Genomic DNA, 24,605 nt, shown 5'->3' with positions numbered 1-24,605 from the left:
CCCTGAAATAAACATCAAACACACACAGGCACCACTTTACAAAAGAAAAACACACATAAATTCCACAACACACACATAAGTATTGAAGTCTCTAAAACGTACACGCACACACACAACCACCTACATATCAATAGGTAAGCAAACATAAATGACAAACAGATACGTTAAACGTCTAACATCAAACACACACGAAAAAAGAAAACACACATACAACATCACATACACACCATAAGTATCGAAGACTTTAAACACACACACATACACACACGTTTATTTTTTAAGATGCCTGACCATTACCTTATTACATCATAAATAAATGTGTAACATCATCTTGTGTGTGTGTGTGTCATTCCTAAATTATCTCCAGAAACAACAGCTTTTATTCAATGTGTGTTTAGAGAACAACACTTTATTTGCTAAAGACAGTAAAATTTGTTAAAACACATCAAACTTCTTGGTGTTACTCTAATAACATATATTAAATCTTTTACACGAATACATAGACGATAAACATTTATAATCAGCCAGGAGCACAAACAAACAGAATGAAAGCGTAAAACATTTTAGCATGTTACAGTTGTTCATGTCATGCTAAAATGCTTTGAAATGCTCCCACCCCACGACTTGAAATTAATTCTTGATGTGCTTTAAACTCTTTTTTTGTCAATAACATAACATAAATCATTTTCATCTTTCCTTTCCAATACTGCAACAGTTTACCGTAACCTAAAAATACTTTTTTTAAATTTAGTAATACTTCAAAAAAACTTCAGATTTTCCAAAAATGTCAGTAAAACACTACAGACACCTCAGTTCCTTAAAGTGATAGTTCACCCAATAAATAAAAATTCTGTCATCATCTTGTCATTTCAAACCTGTATGACTTTCTTTTTTCCGCAGAACAAATGGGAAGATATTTTGTAAAATGTTGTTAACCGGCACCCATTCACTTGCATTGGTTCTGTGTCCATACAATAGAAGTGAATGCCGTCCAGTGCAGTTTGGTTTCCAACATGGTTCAAAATATCTTCTTTTGTTTTCTGCGGAAGAAAGAAAGCCATAAAGGTTTGAAATGACAAGAGGGTGAGTAAGTGATGAAAGAATTTAAATTTTGGTTGAACTATCGCTTTAATTCATGTTATATTAAATCTATAGCAAGCTGTAAAATTGTCTCTCTAACCCCAGCATGTTAGCAAACACCTCAAACATGACAATCTTTTAAAACTATGACATCTTGTACATGTTGAACAAAATTAAACATTCACCCAAAAACAAAACTCTGCATAAACTACATGAGTGTCTTTCCATTTAAGAAGCACATATTCTAATGCTCGAGTCTCTGAGGGTTAAAAATGAGCTCAGGAAGAAACGAATGACACGAACACAAAACTGTCAGCATGTTTCGAGAATGAACCCAACCTCACACTTCCTGTTTGATGAATAAACAGCCAAAAATAGGAAATGAAAAATCACTGAACATCGATCTTTGCATTGGCAGTAAAACTGAGAGAAATATCATTGTGGCGAGACAAACGTCAAAGATTTACCACGGCACATGAGAAGCAGGGCTCAGCTCTGTTATCTTGCTTCTGTTATCTTCGAGTCATTCAAAAGTCCAAATCTGTGCTCACACACACGGAAACACGAGGACGCCCTTCCTGAGGGGAAGGTGAATCTATTCTGACTTTATCAAAAGGTCTGGCGTGTGTTATTGAGACATTGTTTCTAAATGTTTGTGTTCGAAGCGTGTCTGTGCGTATAATCGGGACAAACCTTTCTGTTTGAGCACCCGTTTTTATTTTAAGCCTCTTTGCAGGGACCTTGTCTGTGTTAAGCCCCGGGGTTCACGTCCCCTCACTGGCGCCCCCCGTATATGTGTGTCTGCTTGTGTATGCGTGTGTGTATTTGAAAAGGTGAGATGGTGAAACCATGGAAAACAAAAACAACAAAAGAAAGAAGAGAGAGACAGATGAACAGAGAGAAAGAGTGAGTTCTTTAGCTGCATGAGGTAAAGGGGAAAAGGAGCCGAAGGATATAAAACATTCCACTGCTACTTCCAGAACCTGAGTCACGTTATGACATCACCGCCTCAAGAATCTGAGTCACATTATGACATCATTGCTTCAGAATCTGATGCTGCCTTCAAGTCTTCTTAAGATGTTACAATTTAGAAGCACACAAAATGCTTGGAAACTAAACGTATTGTCAAAATTCACATTTAAAAACAAATAATTTTTGTTAAATAATGCACAAATAATTATTACTGATTATGATATTATTTTAACTTCACATCTTAACTTCTGAAAATTTAGGCTTTACAGAAAATAATTTTTTTTGTGCATTTTTAAGCATTCATAAATATATTTAATCCAAAATAACCTTGATTTTTGTGAATACTATTTTTTCTTTAGCGTATATTTTGAAACATATACAGTATATAAACATACAGTAGAAACCTAAAATACATCAATGTAAATATAAATTAATAATATATAATTAAACATATATAATTTTCTAGTTAAAGCTACTTTGAGTATTAAACACATTTAAATAAAGATTTATATTTTATTTATCTTTAATATCCTTTTAACTTTAAACGCAGTGGTTCTCAAACTTTTTCGTTGTAAGGCCCCCTTTGTGTTAAGTGCATCGCTTTGCGGCCCCCCATATAAAGACGTATAATCTTAAACTTAGAATTTTAATTAAACCAAAACATTCAGTTATACAATGCTAAAACCTCAATTATTTTGGTTGGTGGTGTCATTTTTCTGATGTTTGATTGCATAAAATCTATGATAAATTTCTATATTTCATAAAATGCCACAAAATCTGTGGACCCCAAGAAACAAAATAGGGGCCCCCAGTTTGAGAACCACTGACTTAAAGACAGCATTAGGCACATTGTGACATCATCGCTTACAAAAACGGAGTGACATCATGACATCATCAAGGTGTCAAATCTCTAAAACAAAAAATCATTCAGCTCCTTTTCTGTCATACGTACACACTCATGGCATGGCAGGTGATGATACAGGCAAAGAGCGGCAACAAGTGCACACACACCCACACGAAAGTGACGTCACGAGAGCATGCACTGCTACTTACCCCTCGCCGGAGGCTCCTGAGGCAGTGAATTTTGGGCTTGGAGGTCACGAGGTCGTTGAATCGGTGGGACAGGGGCTCCTTGGACTGTTTGGGGGTCTGGGGAGTGGGGCAGGGGTCAGGGGTCACAGCAGAAGGTGAGGGAGGTTCAGGGGGGGACTGGCGGGGTATGGGGGATGTTAACAGGGACATAAGCTACCCGTAAACACGTGCCCACAGAGCAGCGACCAGTGAGTGAAGAGAGATTTGAGAAGGATGAGAAGGGGGTAGGGGGTGAAGCCAGAGAGAGAGAGAGAGAAGAGAGAGAGGGGAGAGGAGAGAGAGAGAGAGAGAGAGAGAGAGAGAGGAGAGAGAGAGAGAGAGAGAGAGAGAGCGGAGAGAGAGGGAGAGGAGAGAGAGAGAGAGGGAGAGAGAGAGGGTAGGGGGTTTGAAGCACAGAGAGAGAGAGAGAGAGAGAGAGAGAGAGAGAGAGAGAGAAGGGGGACAAAATCGACCCAGAAAGAGGTAAAAAAGGAGGGGGAACACAAAACAAGAGAAATAAGGACCGAAAAATGTTACAGAACTAAACCAACGAATTAATCAATTAATCAATTAATGAAACAAAAAAGATAAACAAAGTAAAATGGAAGGTAAAAGAAATGCAAACTGAAAGAACCACGCTGCAGCTGTGGAGTTATTAAACCTGTGAGCGAGAGAGTTAGTGTGTTAAACTCTGTTCGGTATATCAGGGGTCAACATGCACGGGTTCAACTCACTGCAAACTTTTTAAAGAAAGAGTTTCCTCAAAAGTGAAAATGATGTCATCATTTATTCACCCTTATGTCAAACCTATGTGACATCTCTTTCATGAAACACAAAAGGAGTTTTAGCAGAATGTTTACTAAGATTTTACTCAAAAATAAGGTCACGCTGGTTTAGAACATCATGAGGGAATCTAAACAATGACATCATTTTCATTTCAGGGGAACTATCCCTTTAACAAATGCTACATGCACATCACACACACATTCTCTAAAGCACATAAAAACTTCTTTCAGGTCAACCGTTTGCTCTCTCTCTCTTTTGCTTTCTTATTAGCAAGTTCCCCAAAGCGTAATGGAGAAATTAATGAGTCTGGGAACGCAGACCTTAACGGTTTGGTTCCCAGCAGACTACAAAACCTTGTTAAACATCTATACAGAGATCCAAATGAAATCCCATCATCAAGAAAAGTCTAGATTAGTCTAGCGGAAATGAATGAATGTAAAGGAATATCCTGGGTTTATTACAAATTAAGCATCTATGGCATGATGTCAATTACCAGAGAAAATATTTAGATTCATCCTTCGCTTTGGAACAAACAAAAAGGCACAGAAAAGCACCTCTACCACAAAAATTAATACAAGCACCTTCAAAATATACAAACTTCAGAATTCAGCTCTGAAACCCTATGGAATGCATATTCCCTAACCCCTACAGACCTCTAAACACCTCAATAGAACCCTGTGGACCCCTAAAGACCCATGTAGACACCTACACACCCCTAAAGATCATTGTAGGCCCCTAAAGATCCCCATGGAACCCAACAGACCCCTATATCACCTTATAGATTCCTACAGACCCCTTAAGATTGTCAAAGAACGCCAAGGACCCCTATAGACCCCTACAGATCTTCATTTTAAAGTGCACTAGACAATTTCTGTTTGGTTTACAAACTGTGCTAGCTGACAGCACATTCATTTATTGATAGAGCTCAACTTGTATTAAACCCTGAACTTTCTTTACCATCACATGTTTGTGGTACATCTTTTATCTAAGGGCTTTATTTAACCCATAGTACACATTCAACATAATGTACTTATATCGCCAAACTTGTCTGGTTTAATCCATATTCAAGAATACCTAAGAAGTGTGTGTTCAGTTGATGAATATATTATCTAACTACAATGCTCAATACTACACACAAAAGTGGAGAAATGACAAGTACAAGCTATGGAAGTACACACACTACCATGCTTCTCATACTATTTCTGGAGTATGTATACTGTATACAGTATGTAGATATTTTGTATAGATCACCTACTACATTCAGCAAAATATAAAGAATACAGGTGTCCAACCCTCCAATACAAACGTGAACCATAAATGACAAACAGCGATTGTGTAGCTTAACAATGAAATTACACATAACGATGTGACAACAACATAGTGTACTGCTCTTAAGTATATATATATATATATATATATAAAATATATAAAATATATTGTATAATAATGTGTAATATACTTTCTGCATACACTTTAAACCAAAGTGGGCAGTACATGGAACATACTACGCAGTATGGAGTATGCACTACACTACACAGCTTTCCATTCCGAACATAACCACACATACACAATCACACAGACGCACAACATTAAATGTGTATCATAATGTTAATACTCGCATCCCGGGCCTGCGGGGTTAGAAGGGGTCACACAAATGTCAAGGGTCAAAACAGCCACAAGAAGACAGTGGAGGAAAAAGAAGGATATTGTTACCATGGGAACAGCAACGATGAGTGGCCGAAGAAGGAAAACACTCTCAGTTTGAGAGGAAGTAAGGGATAAGAGTTAAGGGGTTACGACTCTTTGCAATGTCAAAGGTCAAAGGTGAGGCCTCATGGGCCGTGCATTAGTACGTTATCAATCGAGTGTAAAGGATGAATGTGGAACGGTTGTTTTCGTGCAGGTGAACCAAAGGGAAGGGAGAGCGAGGGAATCGATGGTGGCAAACAAATAACAGCAGCTACTAACAACAGCGACAACGATGAAAATACACAACTAACTACGAAAACACAAATGAAAATAAACAGCACAAACTAAAAATAAAGCAACACATCAAACTTTCTTACTAGAGATCTAATGATCTGCTTCTTATTGACTAGTTTTGTTTTATACTTTTGAGTCGTCACATGTTAAAACGTAGCTGATAGACAGCAGTGTGTGTGTGTGTGTGTGTTACCTTGTTTTTCTTAATGAAAGGCCAGATAGTTTTACTCTTGCCCTTGCTGGAGCGGTCTGCTTTGTTGTCCGAGCGTGAGTTGGTGAGACTGGTCTCAGACACTGTTCTCTTCATCGGCAGACCGTAGTCTTCAAACTCCACGTCTCCTGGAGGCTCGAAGCCAGACTTGTAAGATTCTATGACCTGAGACGAATCCTGCAGGCGTAAGAATGGAGTCGAACGACTTGACGTTACATACACATACAGTACATACAGTATATCAAGTTCTGGAGAATGTTGTTTCTAAAACAATGATAATTTGCAGAATCACTGGAATATGTGTTCACGTTTCCGTTCAAAAGTCTAGTCACTTGACAAAAAAAGTCTCAAATGATATAAAAAAAATTTAATCCGAACATTTTTGTAGACAATACTTTTTTTTGTGAATGAATGAATAATTTTTAATAAAGCAGGCATTAGGACCCCAGATTAACTCCATATTACAGGGTGAGAATGTCATGGTCCTGCCCTCTTGTTCATGATTTTCTAGTCTTGTGGCAGGATCGTGACAGATCCCTTATGTTTAGTGTGAGAAAGTCATGGTGTGTTTACTATTGACATGCCATGTGCTTTCTCGTGTCTCGTCATTGGCCCCGCCCCTCTCGTTTCCCGTATTGCTTCCCTGCCGTGTCTTATGTTCCTCACCTGCCCCTCGTTATCTTCCTTTGTTTGTCACCCTATAAAGTATCCTCGTGTCTATTGTCCTGTGCTCGTTCGTTGTGCTTGTATGCGTGTCTGTTCGTGCCCTGTACCGCTCCGTGTGAGTGTTCCCCGTGCCTGGTCTAGAGTTTTCTTGTGCTTGTACCTTGCCTGTTTATTAGACGTTGTGTCGCATGTTATTTTGTTAGTATTTATGCCCCCCCTTGGGAAGTGTTTTGTTTCTTGTTTGTTTTTATTACTTATTAGTCTTGTCATGATTTACCCCCATCGTGGGCTTTTGTTTTGTTCCCGTTTTGTATTAATAAATCTGTTAACCCCTTCACTGCCGCTGCCTGCACTTGGGTTCTTCCCTCCACGACCGTGACAGAGAAGTTGCAGATAAAACGTTCTAAACATTTTTTGGAAATTCTGAGGCAAAGTGTGACTACACGGAAGATTAAAAATGTAATATAGTTTGACAGAATTACATCTGAGAATTACATTTGGGTTTCAATGAGTTTACTATTATTCTAAAATGTGGAATAAATAAGTGACCCTAAACCTATGAACTGGGGTATGTATCTATGAACAGGTAGTCCAAAAATTGATTTTTTTTCCACACAAATGCTTCCACAAATCCACATTTTTGTTCCTCAGAATGTACTTTATGTTTGTCTTTCACTTTTCCCTGTTGTGTTAATATACATTTAAATATGGCGTCTAACCAGACTAAGCTTTCAGATCCGCCCCCTCCCCTTTCATGCATCACTCTCTGGCAGTTCTGAGGTCAGGTATCAGTGGCTTGCTTATAATCTAATCCTATCCATCTGTTCCGGTGGTTTAAACGTGTAAGGAGAGCACCTGAGAGCAAATCACTTCTTTCCCCAGAGATTGGGTACAGAAGGGTACTGTATGGACACCAGGGGGCGCTAGACTCAAAACCCTTTCTAGATTGATCGAGTGTGTGTGTGTCACTAACAGTCTTGGAGTCGATGGATTCGGCCGACTGCGTCATTTCGTCGAGACATTTCCCGATGATGGGCAAAATCTGTCGGTCCACGTCGGCAAACGTTTTCAGCGAGTCGCCCATTCTCTCTATCCTCTTCTCCTCCATCGTCTGGAGCTTCTGCTCACGACACAAACAGAAACAGTTAGACAGTCTGTTCCAATACCTGTTGAGCTGTGGAAACCGTGTGAGGCATGCTCTCGACATTAAAGATTGTTCTTTAAATTTCCTGTTTGTGTGTTCGCACCTGGAAAACATTGGGTATTATGGTGTAATAATGTTCGTTCTGTTCCTGGTTGAATTTCTGCAGGTATGAGGAATATTCATTCTTGCTGTCAGAAGCCATCTGGTGTCTCATCTGCGCCTGCTGCCGTGCCTGAGAGAGAGAGAGAGATGTAAATAATATTATTGGTGATGCAGTAAGATACGATCTCTAAAGACAGTCTCTCACACAAACTGTATTCTCTCACACTCAAAATAACATATAATAATACCAATCTGGCTATAAAAACTCAGAGGTATGCTCACAAAGTCAATGACTTGACATATATAGACATAAACTTTAAAATACACACAATACAAAGTTCACACACCTTTGGCCTCTTTCACGTATATATGCTTATACAACTAACACAAACACGCACAGCACCATTTTTTTTTATCCACAGCAACTTACAAATGAGAGAGAATTTAACATCCACTTGGAAAACAGTAGTTTTTCACAATAAAGTACGTGAACTCTCTTGACACAAAAACACACACAGACAAAATAAACAGCTCGAGTGGAGATCTCAGGCCTCAGTGCTTTACAAATGAACTCGAGTTGTTTGTCCGCCTAAAAACTGCAACTTAAAATATACGAATGCATCCGAGAGAGCGAGAGAGAGATGCAGAAAGAGCAGGGTCATGTTAGCCACATCCTGATCTGATTCTTGGAAATCAAACCCGTTAACCTGAGGTTCAGCGTTGCCATGGATACGCTCAAGCTCCACAAGCAGATCTGCAGCAGTTGAAAGTGTGCGTGCAGACACGATAAATGTGTTTACAGATCATAAAAGTAGTGGAAAAAAAGAATAGAAAAATCTTAGTATCCAAGTTGTATTTCATTTCAATTATTTAAACGGATAGCCTACTATCTGAAATGCAAAATATTAAAATATTCTCAAAATTTAAGTCATAATATGCTTACATTTATTAACACGAGGAGTCAGGTAAACTTGGGACACTTTTTGACAGTCATCTCAATGCCGACAAGTGTCCCTAGTTTCCTGAATTCATTAGCTCAGATGTTATGTTAAATATAAACAATAATAATAAATAATAAATGCATTTCATTTTAGACAACCCAATAACGTAGAACATATGTTCAGCAGCTACTGCATATATCCCTACATTTTTTTAAATCAAAACTCGTGTTCGTACACACAGACACACACAGTTATGGCGAACTGACATCCATGTATATATTTGATATATTCATGCCTGGAGCGATGTGACAGGTGAGGCAACAGCGCAGACAAACTTGAACAAGCCCGTGATTGGTTGGCTATTCGGCAGGTGTGTTTTGTAGGCGTGGCCATGGCTGGACAGAAAGCAACAGTGTCCCGACACACAAAAACACACACAGACCTGCCAGTGTGCACCTACCTTAAGATAACATCGCTTCAAGGCATGATTAAAAAAATTCACACACAAAAGAAGTTAGCTTTCAAATACTAACAAGTGTAAAATGACAGCTACACTTCAAAACAAACCACAGGATGACACAAATCAAGCAAATCAAGATAAGCATAAGCTTTTTGCCTACTAAGTACACTTAGTGTAAGACAGTATGCAGTATGCAATGATTCTTGTTTCAAAGAGCATCATGTACATGACCTCTGGACTTTCTTTGTAAAAGAACAATGCATCATGGGATAAGTTTAACAAATGCAGTATGTCGCCTGTTTTTTAAGCCTATAGAAAATGTGTTAAGTGTGCACCGTTTACATACTGCATACTAGTACATCTGAACAAAGCCGCTGACAAACTGACCCAATACAGCTGTTGAACCATCACTGACCCTGAACATCTGCATCTAAATCAACACAAGAGTCCTGAAAGTTTGGCTCTGGTGACTTATTACACACTTGAAACGATACGCTTGCCATAGTCAAGATAATACAAAAGCCACCCAACAGGTCATTTAACTTACTCACTATCTGAGCATTCAAGGGCATGAAACTCTTTTGAGATTCTTAGGATTCCAAACTTTTGGACTTTTGGACACAGTCTGTCTTTTCCACCTCTGGAAATTTCTCTCTGTTCTACAGAAGCTTTCATGGAGGCATCTGCCGAGCACACGCTCTGGAACGGGCTAATAAGGAAAGATTGAAAATGAGTTGAGTTTTTAAAGGACGTAGGCGATGTGCAATGAGACTGCCACGGCAGCAGTGATACGGTGAGTGATGTGTTCTGGAGGAGGAATGGAAAAAAACAGACACATCTGAGCAGTCGCAGGAGTTATCAATCTCTTTCTGTTTATACAACCAGACCGAAACTAAATAATGCCAAAGTGAGATAGTTAAAACGGTGATTTCATGCTCCGATGAAATACCCTACAGTTTCAAACAGCCAACACTCACACTCATCCATCGGACTATAAACTTTATCTCACAAAGTGTTAATGGCACAATAAATAATAAAAAAACACTCAAATATAAAACATGAAATAGAGCATATTTGTTTGGCAAAATGATGTCATTGGTGTGTTGGTGTGCAAATGTGTAGTCGTGTAATACCTCGTCAGATGAACGAAAAGACCTTAAAGGGGTCATATGGCGCGACCACATGTTTTTCTGTGTCTTTGGTGTGTTATAAGTTGCCCATGCATGTATTAGACACGTAAAATTGCAAAAATTAAAGTGCCGGAACAAAAGATGCATTCTATATAAAAGCGAATGCTCACCCAGACCTGCCTGAAACGCCTCGTGTAACCACACCCCCACAAATCTACGTCAGTTGGTGGTATGATTTGACTAAGACTGCCCAAATGTATACACAAGTAAGGTGGGCGTACCTGTCAGTACAATTGCGTTGGATCCGGAAGTTCCGAATATGGTAAGAGGCGTTACATTTCCATCACACACTTGCAGTATTCGACCAATCACCCCACGCACTGGTTAACTGGCCAATCATAGCACACCTCACTTTTCAGAGCCATGAGCTTTGTAAAAAATCCGCTTTCAGAGAGGCGGAGCAAAGAGGAGATACAAACATGCACGGTATGTGGAAAATACAGCGTTTTTGAACCTTAAATCGTTTACACACAGTGCGTTACATCTAAAACAAACAATAATATTCGTTTTAGCCATGTCATATGACCCCTTTAATATAAACACACAATCAAGCGCACACACACTCACACACACAGTTGTGTACCTTCTCCACTTCAGCTTTTGTCACGTTGATGTCTGCGTCCATCCTCTCAAAGTACTGCTGCGCCCGGTCAGCCTCTTTACAATCCCGCTCAAACTTCCTTTTACACTGCAAACACACACAGACACATTAAAACATTTGAAATGAAAGTAAAATGTTGTGGTTTTTAAACTAACCCAAAATGGCATCATTAGATTGATTAGAGAAAGCATGAATCGTGACAAAGAGCTCACAATTCCAAAAGTTACTGACACATTTTCCTGTATTTGTGAGGACTTTTTGGGACCCACAAATACAGCAGATTTTGCAGCATAATACATGTCCGTCTCAAGTTGAATTATTTACTCTTCATCTCTCTTGGATGCGTATTTGAAGGGACAATCAACATTTGTGCCCCCTCCGACCACCCGGTCACACACACTCACACAAGAAAAAGCACACAATGAGATCATTCTTATACGCTGACATACACAATTCTTCTTCTCTCTTCTTCATACTACACACAAGCAGAATCAACAAACACGCAGCCAGAAACAAAACCAAGACCACAAACCATCTGAAACACAGACACAAACACACACTTGAGACAGCAGGCGTTCAGAGGAATGTCATGATATATCCTTCAAGAAAAAACATCTGCGGAGTGAAGTTGTTGAATCACTCACAAAAATGTACAACTATGGTATTTTAAACATGTATCTTGGTAAACCATGACTATGATACGCTTATAAAATAATTGGTGCTATGGTTCTACATAGCAATGCCACCGAACCTCTCCATCAAGGCTTCCTAAAACATTTCTTTCTTAATACATTTCTTTTTAATTTAAATGTTCTTTATGACCCAAAAAAGGACCTTTAAGAAACCTTTATTTTTGCGAGCGTTGTGTAGTATTAATATAATACAGTTACACTGTATATAAGTACATGCTATTACTATCTGACACAATCACTGTATATTTCAGTCAAATATTTAATGATTATGTATAATAAGTCTGACTTGATTGATCAGTGATTTTAAAACTCACCGACTCCAGCTGCTTCCAACTGGCTTCGACTTGTTGCTGCGCTTTCCGTCCATCGTGGAAATGCTGCATGAGAGAAAGAAGGAGATTATAAAACGATCTAGAGTCTTGGAAGAATTTGATGAGAAATGTTGGGAGTTTATATTAAAATATTTGACTTTCTATTAGCAAATCCGAGCGCACTGTTTGTCACACTCTTATGAAGGACACACTTTCTCCGAAGAAATATCTCAGCAGACATCTTCATTTGCTTCCTAATTTCATTATTGGGGAAAAATATCGCCAATGGAAATTTCATTTCTATGGGTTATTACATAATTGAATAATCCAAGGACTTTCTCTGCATATATAAACCTAAACCTATAGGAAGAATGTGTGTGTTCTCACACTCCATAGCCTGTCTGTGTGTTTCTCTAAAAGGCTTCTCTTGGCCAGAGCACTCCAGGGAAAGTGTTCAGTTGGCCAACACTCAAATCCCCCCACATCATAACACACAATAAGCCTTGTGTGCCTCATAGATAACTGATACAGGTCTGAGACCAGCTGGAGATGCGCTCAGCATCAAACGTTCATCATGATTGTGGGAGGGACTTTCCATTTGTCCAACCAACAGCAGACGAGAAGAGCTATTATTGTTTTTGCAATTTAGTTTTTTACCACTAGGAGTGCAAAAACAATAATTTTAATCTTGTTATTATCAAAAAGCGGTGAATTTCTGTGTTAGGACCAGTGAAATGTGTTCAGACTGAATGAGTGACAGTGAGAAAATGAGTGAGTGAGTGAGTGAGTGAGTGAATGAAAGCTTTTGACTGTTTAGTATTCACAGCTGAGCTTTTTGACTGAATAATAAGGAATGTGAGCATGAGGCGTGTGAACAAAACTCTACAGGGCACAAAGCATCATGGGTAAAAAACCCCACAGTGGGTAGAAAAAGAGTCTAGTTGTGTCTAGCATAATGATGCATGCACAAACACACAAACAAAAACTGAGTTAAATATCCTCACAACATTTAAAAACTGGCTCTCATAAGTTTAGCCAAACCTGTACACACATACACACAGTTAATGTGTATTTATAGTTTTTTTTATTGTACAGTATTTATTTAGGGCAATACCTGACAACACACACACACAGGCATTAACAACCTCAGCACCAACTAATCTCGAATCAGTTTGTACTGTGTTTCATCCAATCAGAGGAAGTCGACCTGCTCTCAGAGAGGAAGCTGACCTCAGCTGTGTTCAAAACGAGCATAAAGCTCCATAAAGAACCAACTGCTGACAAAATAACATTGAACAGAAAGATAACATGATCTGATCAAAAAAAGAGATAAGAGCGTTTCTTACTGAATACTAAGGACATTCATCATCAGACATTAATAATTTACACACACACAGAAGATAAACCAGGGTGTGTTTCCCTGAGGAACCTGAAAAAGGAACCAAAAGCAATGTGAAAAGCAAAAAAGTACACCGACATTTTACCCCGTTCCATTGTGAAATGTAAAGTTCTGAGAGTGCGCTCTTAGGAAATACAGTTTATTTCATTTAAAATAATTTAAGTGAAACGTATCCACACTTCAGAATAATTTCCTGGGAATAAGATATATAAATAATAAATATAAAACTAGCTGTTTTTCACCGTGAAAAATAGAGTTTTCATACACACACTTGCACACACACACACATGTTGGGTTTCCATGTTTTACGAGGACATTCCATAGACGCAATGGTTTTTATACTGTACAAACTGTATATCATATTCCCTAACCCTACCAATCACACACAACTGTCTGCTCTTTTACATTTTCAAAAAAGTTAATTCTGTTTGATTTATAAGCTTGTTTCCTCATGGGGACAAAAAAATGTCCCCACAAGGACAAGGATTTTGGATATTGCCATCTTTGTGGGGACATTTTGTCCCCATACGCACACACACACACACACACACACACACAGAAAGAGAGAGAGCATTTTTTGAGGAAGAACTTTTTATCATTGATTTAAAATAAAGGTAAAGAAACTGCAAAACTTCCAAGAAATGAAACTTTTCTACCTAATGTCATAGTGGGACATGTCCACTGTTTCTACTCTGTAAGAGAATAGTTTTAAGTTTACGTTTATGATAAAGTCCCACAAACAGCAGGCCAAACTCATGAGTGTGAACTTGTGACATAAACTCAACTCTCTCTCAACTCAACTTTATTTATATAGCGCTTTTACAATTTTCATTGTTACAAAGCAGCTGTACATGAGACATATTGACTATAACAGATGAGAAGTGAAAATATTTTGTTGTAACAATAACATTAAATGAGGATGTGGCGGGCTGAATGTTTGCCGATTCAATTTTGCACGTTTGGAATGATTTTAACCTTACAGGACTGTTGCAGGATTATTAATAAATGAAGAGCAACATCTCACCCACATCCTTCTAATAAATATCTGAAAAGGTGGATTCCTGATTTATCCTACAGACCCAGAAATGTGACTGTGACGTGTTGAACCTGGGATATGTATGGAGAAGTCTGAAATCATTTCTTGTCCTCTAGATTTATGTCTTATGTAGGTCAGTAGTTCTCAAACTGGGGGCCGTGGCCCCTGGGGGGGCCCTGAGATGGATCCAGGGGGCCACAGATTTTGTGGCATTTTATGAAATATAGAAATTGATCATAGATTTTATGCAATCAAACATCAGAAAAATATGACCACCAGACAAAAGAATTGAAGTTTCAGCATTGTATAACCGAATATGTTTTTGTTTAAATAAAAATGTTAAATTTAAGATTATAAGTCTTTATTTGGGGGGCCGCAAAGCGATGCACTCTACACAAAGGGGGCCTTACAACGAAAAAGTTTGAGAACCACTGATGTAGGTTATGTAGATGAAACCTGACAGTTTAGGGACATTTAGGGAACACCTGCACAAACTGCATTCCAGAAAAGAATCTCAGCTGTACACACACAGACACATCATTTATAACGCACGCTGACAGAAACGGTGAAACTCAAAACCTGTTGATCGCAATCTGAATAAAATTTTTTCAGGGAAAATACAAATTTACTCATTCCTGTGTCATTTCAACCAAATCATCCGAACCCCAAAGAAGATATTTTGAAGAATAACGGGTTTTGGAATGACATGAGGGCGAATGAATGTGTTCATCTCTTTAAGGATGTGACAAAGAAGGGTTTCCAAATGGCTAAACGCTCGAAAAACAGTTTTATTAATGGTGTAAGAGAGAGCTTGAGAGAGTTAGTGTGACGTCAGTGTGGTCCTAGTCTTAACCTCAGATGACACGCCCACAAATGACCCACAATCCATTTCTCAACCGTCTGTAAGATGCATACAGAACAGAACTGTCTTTAGTGGGCGGTTCTTGGCCAAAAAATGTCGCACGTGGGTGAGATCTCTTGCCGTTAGTCATTAATCAGACTATTAGACTAGTTTAGTCTTTGTCGTGCAATGATGTCTTTTTGTTTTTCAAATTCTCTCTCTTCTTTCTTCCAGATGTTCCTTTACAGAAACACAAAAAGAGATTTTATGTGGATCAGTCTGGTAAAACGATTCAGCACCTGTCAGGTTCCTATTCCTCAATAATGAACAGAACTGCATCAAACCACCTACAGATGATCTCTCTCTCTCTCTCCCTTTGAGGGCGAAGCGGATGAAACAATGGGTTTAAGAGAGAATTACAATATCAGACCATATGCTGTCTAGATTTAAAGAGGTAAAGATGGTGCGTCTGTGACTGTTTTAGATGAATCCTTTATCGTTCCATATTTTCTAGCATATTTTATATCGTGTCCTTTAATGAAGTACAATTAAGTACAACGGATCTATTCTACAATGTCCATGTCAAAATTATATATTTTATATATTATATTAGCTATGGCTGTATGTGAACACACACACACACACCTACACGCGCACGCGCACACGCACACACAGATATGTATATTAATAAAATAATATGTATAAAATATATAAATATAACTTACTAATAATAAACTAACAAAAACTGAAACTGGAAGTGCTTCTGGATCAGTGTTTAGATCTTGAACAGAGGAATACAAAAGAAAAGCAGAGAGATGAAGATAGAAAAAGAGACAAATGAATGAAACGGAGAACAGTTCTAGGAGAAAAGCCAAAGAGACACAATGGAGCCCAACTAATGTGTGCATGTGTGTGTTGAATGCTGGGAAATGTCTGCTCTACAGGTTGATACCCAATGCCTTCATCTTATTTGCTAAATGAACGATTGCACATCTTATCCTTGTGCTCCTGTCTTTTAACACTCATAGCTTTGTGTTAAATTACAGCTGTGCTCGTCTTGACCTCACAAACTGAGTCACACTGTGATATCTGGTTGTTATTAAATCAAACAATTTCTCATCTGTGTGTGTGTGCTTAAATAGAATGACAGCAACAGCCTGTGTCTTAGTCAACACACACATACACACGCATTGATCACTGAACTTCATATACACGAAACAGACACTTCTAATCTAAACACACGAGAGAGAGCGAGAGAGTGCACTGGCTGTTTACTTTAAATTCAGAAAAGTACCTTACCCACCCCTACAGAGTACATATTAGTACATCTCATTACAGCGTGCCCCAGGAACAAGCACCACACAAACGCACTTCGGGCTTTGTCTCTGCTTTTATAAGTGGCAGAAAGCATTTTAATTAAACAATGTACACGCTTCACCTGTAAGAAGTCGCGACCTTGACCTGAGCCGCCTGTCACTCACCGATTTCCTCTCCGTTTTGAGCTCCTGCGTGTATCGCGTGAGCTCGGCGATGATTTGTGACGTCATGTTCTCGGCGATGAGCTCATGCTGGCCGGCGTAATCGTTCAGCTCGTTCAGCGTCGAATGAAACGCGCGACACCACGTGTACCTGGGAGAGGAGTGACATCATCAATGAGTGACATCATCAATATGATCATTTAGTTCTCTTCATGAATAATCGTAGTTCCTTTTGAAAGTGTTCAAAAGTCACAAATAATTGAGTCACCAAGAACAACTGTTAAGAAATAATATTAGACAGGACACGACTGAGCTAAAGCCACAAGTTTCAAGGAATTTTCTTAAGAGTTTCTCATGTCATGTGAGTTGTTTTTAGTAGAGACAAGTGTAATCTAGAGTGTCATTCAGTGTATTGTCTCATTCATGTTTCACGTCTCCACCCTGTGAAGGGTTCACACCTCGGTGTCATAATTCCTTAATCATAAATCTGTCTTCACTGACAGCCATCATCTGCTGCGTCATGTTATAGTTTATCTGTATGATTACAGCTTTGATTTTGTATCAAAGATTGTATTTCTATCTATTTTCTAATGTAAAGGGGTCAAATAATGTTTCATACATCTCGATAGTTCTATCTGGATTGCATACAACACAAGTTGATCATCAAACAAACGAGAGGAAAGCAAACCTACTTGTTCTCGTCTTCATCTTTCTTCTTAGGCTGGTATTTCTTGGACAGATTCCTGAGGAAAATTAAGGACAAGACAAAATGCTGAAATTACTGCCTACTGTATACTATTCATACACGGTACTATTCAATATGCTTTGAATACCCAGACGGTTGATCATATTCAATATAAATTACAGTTTCACAAATGTTATTACAATGGTCAGATAACCGTTTTCATTTCCGAGACGGAAATGCTGTAGTAACTAAAACAAGCAGTACACACTATATACTAATGTATACAGTGTGCAGTAAACATCTGTTCGGTTTATAGATGTTTCCCACAATCCTGTGCGTGCAGGACACTTTTTGGCGTTGTCTTTCTAAATGTATTTAAAATGAAAGGTGTGGCTCAATGACATTGTGTGTGTGTTCTCAATGCATTGGGCATGGAAACTGTGACACAAAAGCTATCTTTCTTTGTTGCTTTTCTCATCGGTGTCACACACACACACACGCACGCACGCACGCACGCACGCACGCACGCACGCACGCACGCACACACACACACACACACGCACGCACGCACACACACACACACACACACACACACTTTTCTCTATGCATTCTATTATCACCATCTATAAATACAGAGCGCCTGCCTACCATCAGCGCTTTGGGGCAGGTGTGTGTGCGCGTGATATGCGTGATAGCGTGTGTGTACTATGTGTGTTTGTGTGTTTATCCGGCACCATGCTCAAGGCTAAAATACACACTAAAATAAACACACACGCCGACAGCTACACAGATCCCTCTCGCTCGCCCTCAGCTGTGCTTTCTGTGTTTCAGAAATAATACGCTCAGAATACCATACTTGTTACTTTTACTACTTCTGCAGTACGTAGTATGCGCATTGTGCATAGAACAAATTTTTTCTGCACACATAGCATACCCCCCCAATGACCTAATACACAATGTGCAGTGTAGCATACTACATCACACACCCTACAAAGGACTGAACTTGACCTATCTACAGTATCCTTGAATACATGACCTTTCTCATCTGCTGTAGGAGTATTTGTCTAAATGTGCAATTTGCAATAATTTGACGTGACCAATTCAATGTGGTTATCATCTATGTGCGCATGCAATGCATCTGGACGTGGAAGGATGTGCATGTGCAAGCAAATAAAGCCCTTACACAAAGTACCATACTTTTACCATGGTACCCAATACCATGGAAAAACATGGTAATACCAAGACTTTTGACTAAATATCTATAATGGACATTACAGTACCAAACGGTTCATCACATCCAGTAACCAGACTGGCCAGTGTGTGTGTCATACAGCTAAACCCCCAGCTGCGTCTGGGAATTAAAGGGGTTTCCCGCAGCTATCTGGAGGGGGTTGATGATATACTGTACAGTCAGTATGCGAGTGTGTGTTTTCCAGTGTTCGAGCTTCAAATCCTATCACTGGAATGGGGGGCGGGGTCACCGCACGTGATTGGACGGCACAAATGTAGGTCACCAACGAGAAGCACCATGCTGGCACCTTGTTACTACGGTAACCTGCATTTTCTTCCCAAACACACATACACACACATGAAGATAGACACAAATGTTGCCTTCCAGTCCTCACTTCATCAGTATGAACGATTGCACCTGTCTCAATTTACAGGGACATGACACATGCCGTGCAGGATTTTGAAGATGGGGAATCTAAAAATCTGTTGGTGGTCCTGTCGACCAACGTGAAAAAAGACATGACCCTTGACCTGATTACATACCCATCTTGAAAGCGTTTTGCGAAGCACTACACACACATATTCATTAAATGCATAAAAATATTGGTGGTTGAAAAATAAACAAGACAAAGCAAACACAACAGCACACATTGCATGCAAGTGTGTGTGATTTTAAACATGCCCATCAATAACAGTTTTTGTTTTCCTTGCATGTTTGTTATCACTTTGATTTGATTGTTTTTTGCCTACACTTTATTGAAATTGGTTCGTACTCACCTGATCTGTCTTGCATAGTTAAGCTCGATCTCTGATCTTTCCTTCACAAATTTGGTGTATTTTTCCACGAAGTCTATTCCCCACAGCGTGTGCTTTTCTAGGTTATCAAACTGATCCTAAAAGAGAGACAGAGAGAGAGAGAGATTTGTTAAACATTGGAAGGTTTTACATACTGAATGAACTGTTGTGATGTCCACCACAGATTACCAACATGGATAGCTAGTGTTATGGTCAGGTTAAAAACAGCATGAATCATGAAGTGGCCTAGCCCCCCCCCAAAAAAAAATCTGATCGCCCCCGAAAACAAACAAGCTCAGTACCGGGACATGACCTTTTGTCAAATAATGCTAAATGTTGAATTAAAAATGTATGACTGCAGAGAGCTGGTGTGATGTTACTGAGTGCAAATCCTATCGGGTCCAAGAAACAAACACGATTTTTCAAGCTTGGCTCTCGGCCATCGTCTGCACCACATCTCATCATGTTTCTGATGGTTCAGGCTTCATCCTTTCCCTTCAGAACCACCAGCAAACCAGATTCGATTAAAAACCTGAGATCTGACACAACTACGTACTGCATACAGCTTACAGAAGTCTCATGAAACAGACTTCCTGGAGAGTTTGTTAAAGCAGTACACCACAAGACGACGTGTGTTATAGTGACAGCATGATGAGCACAGGGTGTCCATCGAGCATAATACTTAAAACCCTTTCAAACATAATCAAATCAGTATAAAGTATGAGCTTACGTATGAGTTTTATAAAATGGTGTCCAAAGCAACAATTTATACATTGATGTCCAATGTGCAGGTATCAGTGAGTGGGTGTGTGTAGACTTTTTCTAATCTCTTTGTATGAAACAAATCAGAAATACATACACACATACAAAGTACAGTCTGATGTCATAAGAGCAAAAGTTTGAAAAAACTTTCCTTGTCCTTTATTTCATATTGGAGTTCTAAGAACCCTACCACCAAAACATTGACCAAAAGAACCTATTACGTAACATCAAGAACTTTTAGGATCTTCAAAGAACAAAATTCTCAGAGTTTTAGCCCAACCTCTGAAGAACCTTTTTAGAAGCGTTTCCAGACAGAACTGTACAAGACAACCAAAGAACGCATAACATTTTGGAACACCTTTAACAGAAACTAGCATGGATTCAACATTGTCAGGTCTTGAGTCACCGAGACACACTGAAGAAACATTAAAGATCACCTTGGTTTGACTGAAGCACTCCCCCATTTTCTCTTCAACCATCTCGACCTGAAGGATCCTCTCAGCTCTTTTACCCGTACACACGCCAACATCACACGCAAAAGAAAGTATCACATTCTCCGTCCGACACGTCAAACTATTCTTCAATTCCTGTTCAGCGTGCAGTCACCTATCAGACAGGATGAGCGTGCTGAAACTTGTGTGTTTGTGCGCACAGGAAGTGCGTGTGGGTATTGATTTGTGTTTATGCACTAGTTATACATACAATAGTCGTATTTAATCTGTTATTTAAAGGCACAGGTCATCCAAAAATCCGGTCATTATTCATGTCGTTCTGTTCAAGCTATTTTGCTTCTTCATTTAACTCCATCTTTATGGCGACACCATCTGGATACAGCAAAAATGATTCAATGATAAAACTGATTCAGTACAACATGAGGACAAGTAAATCATGACAATCAATTTCATTTTTGATGTCTGTTCCTTTAAGACTATAGAAACTACTTATGTAAGAAACAGGCTGAGAAACAAACACATACACGCAATTTCAAAGGTTTCTTTGTCAGCATCTGTAGATACCCAATGACCTCCAGTAATAAGATTAACCAGTCTCATTTAAACACCGATCGCCTCTTATTACTCAACAAGGCCTTCAAGACACTTTAACCGCACCGCTACACAAACAGCTCAAGGTGCAAATGGAGAATCTGCTGTGAAATTCTATAATGTGGTTTCAGCCTTCATACAGAAGATCAGCGGTCAAGATCATCATGTGATGAGAATGTGAACAGACGCTTGCGTCTAAACTTTCAGTAACTTTTGGTGAGGTTTTTATTTATAGGCTGCATTTTCTTCACTATTCAGTCATCAGAATTTTATAATAGCAGCTTTTGTAATTCATGGAGGCAACATTTATGTTTGCTTACAAAACTAATCTAAAATAACAAACATAAGCTTTTAAATGAGAGATTATGAGAAACATCATTCAGTCAAGTGTGTCCAGACCTTTGACTGGTAGTGTACACTGCCTAGGGGTGTATATTAGGACTAGTCATAGTTCCCATAAAACTGTTTTTAAACCCTGTAGAATTAAAGCAAAATATGAAAGCATGAGAGTGTCTGTGTTCTTATCTTCTAAACTAATTCATGCAAAAACTTGTTATTTAAGCCTCTTTCATTGGTGATGCACCAGTGTTGGGTAAGTTACTCTGAAAAAGTAATGAATTACTAGTTACTAATTACATGTTCAATAGTGTAATTAGATTACTATACAAATTACTCTCACCAAAAAGTATTTAGTTACTTCTAACTAATTACTTTCTATATCCTATATCCACCTTGATTAGTTAAGTGATTCAAGGATAGACATGAAACGGCTTATTTATTCATTCAAATAAATCATATTAAACTACATAAAGTTCTCTTATTAACTGACCAAAGTATTACAAATGTGAGAATTATACATTAAAGCACAGATTTTAAAGTTAGACTTTGAATTTTGATGTCAATTCCACTATTGCACACACATACAGTATATTACACAGAGCATTTAGTTTAATTACATCAGAAGTAACTGTAATTAAATTACAGAAAAAATAAGAGTAATCCCTTACTTTACTTTTTCAAGGGGAAAGTAATTAAATTACAGTAACTAATTACTTAGTAACTAGTTACACCCAACACTGTGATGCACACATACATGTGTTGGGTGTTGTTGTGTGGGCAGGTTTCGCTTTTTTCGAGGGGGAAATTTTTTTGAAAACAGCAGAATGTGACAGCATTTGGGAGGAATGTCCCCAAAAGAAAGCTTTCTTCATTTAGAGACTAAAAATATTTGTTTTATGTTTAATATGGTGTTCTTAAATCTGAAAATAGTAGAAAATATCAAGGCACATTAACACTTATTGTGAGTCCACCTACAGTAAGATACCGTATAACCTAAGAAAAACAGATTAACCGAATTAAACTGAGCAATACTTTCAATAAAATAAAATTAATCAAATAAAATAATCAAATAAATAATCAAATAAAAAATAAATAAAATAAAATATAGCCATCTAACTTCAACATTTTATTACATTTTTAAAAATGTTACAAATATGTAATTTACCCTCTGATCCAGTATCAGTTTAGTCCAGATTTCTCGGAATAACGGAGGTACACCCAGATCCATTGCTCCAATATAGCCTGTCATTCAAAGTCAGGTTTAGACCTCTGCAAAATACAAAACTGAGCCCACTCGCCAAGGTCCGAACCAGTTGAAACTAGGGCAAACTCTCCTGGTCTGCCGGTCAGTGTCAAACGGTAATCCAACTGTTTCCAGTGTGATAAAGGTGGATTATAATCCAGAAAATGTTTCTGCCCCAGTCTCCGCCCACAGATTAAACCACTCCCACTGTCACAAAACAGATATCATCCACATCTGGAAGTAATCTGATCATCTGGGCTACAGATCTTTTTTAGGCATTATCAACTTCAACCAGAGAGCAGCACACAGTTTCTGCAGAGAAACTCCCACCTTGCACATTTACATTGACATTTAAATAGAGCCATTGATCGGACATTTTTACACAAAACAACTTACAAATGAGGATCACATCAACATAGGCGATTTCCCAACACAATTATCCAAAACAACTCGAAGTGCAAAGTACATTTCTTCATCAGTATCTGCTGAAATCGAACCCGTGACTTACAAGTTCAGCTATAGGAAATCAGTGTTTATGTTCGTCAAATGTATGTCTGAACGTTTCCCAGACATTCCATTGCGGTTTCGGCGAATGTTACGTTTTCTCAAATTACCGTAAATGTCCAGTTTCGCTGCAAACATAAGATTCAGAGCAGACTCCTGCAGAGGGGACGCTGGTAACTATATACGCGCTGTAGTCTAACAGTGACGGCGTCTGCAATAATATCCTGCTGTGTACAGAGCCGGCGAGGATTACTGAGGGTCACGAAAGAGTCGCCAGCTGACCCTGAACAGAGACTTAACAGACAGCGGTGCACCTGCATCCGTCGTGCACTCGCCGGCTGGATCAGGAGAGGAAGGGTAGAGCGAGTATACATCCTACTGGAGTGTAGGCATCTGGGCCGCACGTGTGTCAAATCAAAGAACTGCCAGATGGTGACAAGAGTAAATGGAAAAGAATATGGAGAAAGTGACTGAGAGAGAGAGCGAGAGATTATGTCTGATACTAACATCACATGCAAATACTCTTTAAATACTTATCGCTGTCCTTATTTACTCACCTTCATTTATTTTTTTGTCACCTTTTGATGCACCATAGACACCAAAACTGATCTGAGAGCAGCAGTGAATACTGACTTACATTTGGGGCTATTGTTCACAAAAAGCTATCACAAGGCTTCAGAACACCCGAAACACTTTTATGATGCTTTATGTCTTTTTTAGATCTTAATGCAGTTGGCATTGTCATCATATTTTCATTCAACCACATTGACATTATTCATAAATCTCATTTCATGTTGCTCAAAATTGTAAATAATAAAATAACAAAAATGTTGGGATGAACTATTCCTTTTAAACACACACACATAAACGCACTCGCTTGACATGCAAGCGTTACATCATCAGAGATGATGTCATCGTGTATTCTGAATCCAACATGAGGTCATTCTCTATAATTGAAAAGAAACAATTTTCATAATTATTCGGTCAGGTTTAACAAAAGAATCACACAGAGATGCTGTGATACAGCGCAAGCATGAGAA

The 24,605-nt window shown here is 38.7% G+C and overlaps 1 protein-coding gene across 18 annotated transcripts in view; it reads right to left on the bottom strand.

The window, feature by feature from the left end:
• LOC130570785 (formin-binding protein 1) overlaps positions 1-24,605 on the bottom strand; it is a 54,904-nt gene that overhangs the window by 10,490 nt on the left and 19,809 nt on the right. For 2 of the 18 annotated variants that reach the window (XM_057361244.1, XM_057361245.1), the window contains exons 1-10: positions 20,874-21,056; positions 19,657-19,772; positions 17,657-17,707; positions 16,968-17,115; positions 12,214-12,276; positions 11,190-11,294; positions 8,017-8,145; positions 7,743-7,889; positions 6,086-6,280; positions 3,106-3,297 (exon numbers count right to left, since the gene is read on the bottom strand). In XM_057361244.1, the coding sequence (XP_057217227.1) occupies positions 3,106-3,297; positions 6,086-6,280; positions 7,743-7,889; positions 8,017-8,145; positions 11,190-11,294; positions 12,214-12,276; positions 16,968-17,115; positions 17,657-17,707; positions 19,657-19,772; positions 20,874-20,915 (1,188 nt within the window). In that variant the 5' untranslated portion in view covers positions 20,916-21,056. Of the gene's footprint in view, positions 1-3,105; positions 3,298-6,085; positions 6,281-7,742; positions 7,890-8,016; positions 8,146-11,189; positions 11,295-12,213; positions 12,277-16,967; positions 17,116-17,656; positions 17,708-19,656; positions 19,773-20,873; positions 21,058-24,605 lie in introns of those variants that run through there. The other 16 variants (XM_057361242.1, XM_057361247.1, XM_057361248.1 and 13 more) reach the window with 13 other exon arrangements.

The sequence above is a fragment of the Triplophysa rosa genome, linkage group LG19 (assembly GCF_024868665.1).
Source record: "Triplophysa rosa linkage group LG19, Trosa_1v2, whole genome shotgun sequence".
NCBI classification, from domain to species: Eukaryota; Metazoa; Chordata; class Actinopteri; order Cypriniformes; family Nemacheilidae; genus Triplophysa; species Triplophysa rosa.
This window is presented reverse-complemented; position numbering and strand designations above follow the sequence as displayed.